At 47.1% G+C, this 5,644-nt stretch overlaps 1 protein-coding gene across 1 annotated transcript in view; it reads left to right on the forward strand.

Annotated features, from left to right (window-relative positions):
• Nucleotides 1–5,379, forward strand: part of LOC108794768 (toll-like receptor 4) — a 9,507-nt gene extending 4,128 nt beyond the window's left edge. The window contains exons 3-4 of the mRNA XM_018565865.1: nucleotides 1,720–1,880; nucleotides 3,087–5,379. Of these exons, the coding sequence (XP_018421367.1) occupies nucleotides 1,720–1,880; nucleotides 3,087–5,379 (2,454 nt within the window). The remainder of the gene's footprint in view (nucleotides 1–1,719; nucleotides 1,881–3,086) is intronic.
• The last annotated feature ends 265 nt before the right edge of the window (nucleotides 5,380–5,644 follow it).

The raw sequence follows: 5,644 nt of genomic DNA on the forward strand, positions 1-5,644 counted from the left end.
CCGGCTGCGGCGTCTCAGTATACCGCGAGCTGTAGCTCCCTATATACTGAGCCTAGGGTGACGGGAGGGCGCTAGTTTGTGTCCTCCCGTTACCCTGAGGAGAACTATCGGGAAAAGCCCTGACCCCATACTTCTCCTTTAATGAGATTTGAAAAGTGCAGTCACATGGCTGAAAATAAAAGTTTTTGTTCTTGCGTGAAGCCTTATGAATTGCGCCAATAGGGTGCGAAGGGAGGTGTTGTTTTGCTCATGGTTTAAAGGGCTTACCTGGAAAGGACATGTCCTCCCTGTGCTTGCATGGTTTTCCACCCACACTCCAAAGATATGCTGGAAGGTTAATAGGCAGGGCCGGTGCTACCACTAGGCAAACTAGGCAGCCGACTAGGGCGCACTCAACCACAACGGCACCCCCCATCTATTTCAAATTGCGAAAGCCAATAGGCTGGCTATTGCACCCGCCCACTAAGAAGAGGAGCGGAACTGAAAGACAACTTTCTCTCTCAGGCCTGCCCTCCTCTGCTCAGTGGGTGGGGGTTTTAATAGCCAGTCTGCCATTGGCTATTTCAAATTAAATTTCATCCTCCTGTTGCATGCGGAACCTAGCTGGCAGGATAATGGGGCCGCCGCAGTGGTCTTGCCTAGGGTGCAAAATAGTCTAGAACCGCCCCTCTAGCACTAGGCCCGTGTCTAAAAATTCCCCACAAGCAGCTGGTTGGGGGGCACAGAAGGATCTTCCTTCTGCGTTCGAGATTGGCCCCTACCGTGTTCGGGGGAGCTCAGGTTCTGACCGGGTTCGGTCTGAAGACGATCTCATTTCTACTAGCGAAGAGCTTGCTGAGTTAAGGAGAGAGCAGAACGCTGGCATCATCAGTCTTCTTCTTCTCATTCACTGCCCAATGAAATGTTGGGAGCGGGGACAAAACCTACTTGTATTACCAAATTGCAGTAGAGCGATGCCAAGTCTCCAGGCGTGCTGTATAAATATCCCAAATGAATGGACAGAAATACAAATCATTTGATGGCGGCGTATCTGTGTATTAAGCTGGGTGCCCGGAGCTGGGCTTTAATCTGTTTAGGGCCAATGTCAGGGGCGTAACTAGAAATCACAGGGCCCATAGCAAAATTGCTAGTTATGCCACTTGCAGAGCCCACCTGAGGCTGACCCTGCAGAGCCCACCATAGATTCTCTATAGTGGGCTCTGCAGGGTCTCAGATGGGCTGCACACCTTACCTGTCACCACTGTCCGGCTCCGTGGTCGCTGGGCCCCCCCTCTTCTTCTGTCCCCGGGCCCCGCCTCCTTCTATCGACGGGCCCGCCTCCTCTTACATCACTGGCCCCACCTGCTCTTAGGTCGCTGGCCAGTGATGTAAGAGGAGTCGGGGTTGCTCTTAGGTGGGCCCTGCCTCCTCCTTCACTGCGGGGGTCCGAGAACTCGATGAGTTCGAACTCTCGATCGAACACTGGTGTAACCGGCCTCTTCTGCCGCAGCTGCTGGCTGTCACTGACACAGCCGCTGCGGAGCTGTGTCAGTGACAGCCAGCACACTGATATGCCATAGCGACCCAGGCGGCCCACACGGCATCAGAGGGATGCCCTGGCCAGGCCCCCCTGTGGCCAGGCCCCATAGAGGCCGCCTGGGTCGCTATGGCGGTTGTTACGCCACTGGCCAATGTATAAAAGCTACAAATAAGTTAATATCGTTATCCTTTTCACTACAGGAAATCCATCAGGTCTCCGTAAACTGTTGTAACTGCAACTTATCCAGCGTTCCTGCGGATTTGCCTAAAGAGACGAAGAGCCTAGATCTTAGTTTTAATCCTCTTAAGCATATCAGCGGTTTGGCAAGACTATCCCGACTCCAGATTCTCGATCTCACGAGGTACAATCTTCATTTTCCACATAACAATAGATAACTGTGCTAGATTTCCATTATAATAAAGTGATGTGATCTTGTTAGGGAAGGAGCGAAGTCCCCCTGTTTGCTTGATTGGAACCCAATAGCAGGGATCAATCCCAGAAGGAGAGTCCAGGCTGAGGTACAAGAAAGGATAATCCAAAATGCGTTGTCAGAGTACAGTCCGGGTCGAGGCAGGCAGCGAGTATCATAAACGGTGAGGCAAGCCAGGGGTCGATAACCAGGAGATCCGAATAGCAGGGAAGGGAGGCAGGAAATGAGGCGTTGTAGCTAAAACAACATCCAGGGTTTATCTAATGATACAGTCCAGGGTTTATCAAAAAGGTTAGTGAAAGTGGACCTTTAATGGAACCCCTATGGCTGTTCTTACACCCAGGAGCAATTCTTGGTGTTGGTCTACAGAACACCTCTCATCATCTCCATAAGGAGGAAAAGGGCTGGGAAGGGCTGACAACACTAATTAGACACATTCATCTGGACTTCCTCTGCAGTGTAGAAGATGTTTTGCCACTCAACAAAAGTATCTGCTTCAGTTCAAATAGGTGCCAGGAACATTCCTTAGCATTTATAGCCGGGGTATAGTTCTGATGCTCAATTGAGCCGAGGAACCTGCTTAGATGAGTGGTAAACGGTCATTAACATTACAGAACAAGTGCCTAGCTGCTACTAGATATGCTATGAACTGGATGAATGAGAAACTTCAAAGACAACGGTAGGTCATATATTGGTCTACGGAACACCTCTCCTCATCTCCATAAGGAGGAAAACTGGGAACAATGCTTGGATTTCCAATGCAGAAGGGGCATTATGGTCAGCTCACACAGCAAACTAGGAAATTAGTGGATTTCTGGCAGATCACCAGGTATGTTTCTGTACTTGCAGCATTTTAAAGAGACAATGAGGGGAATTTATCAAATCTGGAGCAGTTGCCTATGGCAACCAATCAACTTCTCTCTTCTGCTTGTTCAGTTAAGCTTTGAAAATGAAAGGTGGACGCTGATTGGTTACCATGCACAGCTGCTCCAGGTATTGTCTGCTCCAGTTTTGATAAATCCCCCCCAATGTGTATGTATTGTAGGGAAGTACGGTATAAGTTTTTTGCATTTTGCCCAGATATATACTCTCACATTTCCTTAGCATATTACACATCCTATCTGTTTCTTTCTGCAGGTGTGGTATAACTTCAATAGAAGACAATACATTTGCTGGCCTTGGCACTTTGCATACTTTAATCCTCACCGGAAACCCAATCAAGCATTGGTCCCAAGTGGCCTTCACTGGTCTCTATTCTCTAACAAAACTTGTTGTCGTGGAGACATCTCTTGCATCCCTTTCCGAACTTCGCGTAGAGCATCTCCGCTCGCTGCAGGAATTAAATGCTGCAAAAAACAGGATCGACCGCCTCTACGTCCCCTCCTTTTTATTTCATCTTCATACTCTCGATCTTCGTGCCAACAATATCTCCAAGATCAACCGGGAAGATGTGGAAAATCTACGACGGGCCAATACATCAAACCTCAGTCTCATATTGTCTCAGAATCCCATACACTTCATTGATCCCGGTGCTTTTTGGTTCGTTGCTCTCCAAATGCTACACCTAAAAGGTTGCTTTTATCATGAAGATATTATGAGGGCCTGCTTAAATTCCCTCTCGGGTCTTCAAGTGCAGAAGCTAGTGCTTGGACATTATAGGATGTATCGTACGCAGATTTACTTCAAGGAAAATCTTTTTGAAGGATTATGCGGGGTGGATGTCGAGGAGGTGACAATCAATCACATCTCTTTAGAGAATACTTATACCTTTTTCGACTGCATGGAAAACATCACATCTCTGCGTTTCATACACGCCAGCTTGTACGGCTTCGATAATAGTCCTTTTACGTCAAATATGAAGAGATTTGAACTCCAAAAAACATTCATCACCACGGTACCTTCCTTCATCTTTTCCAAGTTAAAACAACTTAAGGAGATCCGGATAACAAACAACGAACGGCTCACCACCTTCTACCACTCACTGCTTGGAGTGAACACACTAGAGGTACTCGATTTGAGTAATAATAAACTCATGATGGTGGCGTGCTGTGAGAAGCAAGTTCCCGGGACGTCCCTCAAACACCTGGATTTTAGCTATAATTCGTACATCGGCCTGAGGAGTTTTTTTCTGGATATGCCCCACCTTCTGTCACTAAATCTGAGTCACTCCAAGGTGGACAGTGTCGGACAGTTTCCAATATTTATGTCTCTGAACAATCTGACTTATCTTGATCTGTCCTACACGTCGTGCCATTTTATGATTCACTGTTCTTTCTGTGGACTCTACAATCTAGTGGAGCTACGTGTATCTCATACCACATTTGCCCCTGACGTATTAGGCTCTGTTTTCCATAACTTAAGTAGCCTTCGTCTTCTTGACATGTCCTCTTGCGACGTACAGCACATACCCAACGAAACGTTTGAACACCTCAAAGGGCTGCAAGTCCTGAACCTGAGCAAGAACAAGTTGATAGAACTCATGCCACCTGTTCTGCTTTCTCTTTCTGCTCTATGGCATTTCAATGTAAGCGGTAATAACATCCAGGGTTTGTCTAATGGTACGCTCCAGGTTTTATCAAGAAGCTTAGCGAAAGTGGACCTCTCAAGGAACCCTTATGACTGCTCATGCACCCAGGAGCAATTTTTGGTGTGGGTCAACGAACAAAGCGCCAAAGACCTAAACTTCAGTACTCTTATGACGTGCAAGACACCAGAACACCTTCAGGGCACGCTACTTAGGGAAGTCCACTTGAACTGCAGCTGGACTCTCATATATATCAGCCTGTTGGTCATTGTGGTCATTATGTTTCTTGCATTGCTGATGTACCACCTCTACTTTAAATACTGCTTTCTGTTTTTTTGTTTTTGCCGCCGAGACTACCAATTGTCAGTGACAGAGAATACCTACGATGCTTTCGTCATACACTCCAGTTTAGACGAGGAATGGGTAAGGAATGAGCTGCTTCCGGAACTGGAAAACGGCGTACCGTCTTTTCAGCTCTGCGTCCATTTCAGAAACTTCGAAGCGGGCAAGCTGATCTTGGAAAACATTTTCTACAACGGTATCTGCTGTAGCCGTAACGCTCTCGTCATCCTTTCCCCAAGCTTTATCGAGAGCAAGTGGTGTTCTTTTGAGCTAAAGTTGGCCATGTTCTGGACGTTCTTGGAGAACCAGTGTGGAGTAATTCTTATCCTACTGAAACCCGTCACGGAAGATCAGCTTAAAGATATGTACGTTCTGAGGAAACATCTCAGCAGAAACACGTACCTCAAATGGGACGATGACCAAAAAAACAAGAAGGAGTTCTGGAAAAGCTTGAGGCAGGCATTGGGGCGAGGTCAGAGGGTGGCAGTTCCTCTTCTGGGTCATAATAGTGCGGAGATATGTCAACGGCAGAATAAACAGAACAAAGAGACAACACAACTGTAACGTGTCTATAGTATATGGAAGAAAGAATCTGATCTGAGGAATATCAGCTCTTTCGTCACGGACGTTAAATCACATTCCGTTAAAGTGCCTTGGTTCAAATTAAGACCGAACTCTAGTCTTACCTTCACTGGACTGAAATTGCGTGAGCGTCTCACAATGTCTCTTTCATTGCACCTCAGTTCTTTCAATCATGGAGGCTCAGCATCACATGTTGGCATTACCCAGGCCAGTTTGCATGCAAATACAGCCTGCATAGGAACCCCCA

Source organism: Nanorana parkeri, unplaced genomic scaffold (genome assembly GCF_000935625.1).
Source record: "Nanorana parkeri isolate BGI_ZX_2015 unplaced genomic scaffold, ASM93562v1 scaffold897, whole genome shotgun sequence".
NCBI classification, from domain to species: domain Eukaryota; kingdom Metazoa; phylum Chordata; class Amphibia; order Anura; family Dicroglossidae; genus Nanorana; species Nanorana parkeri.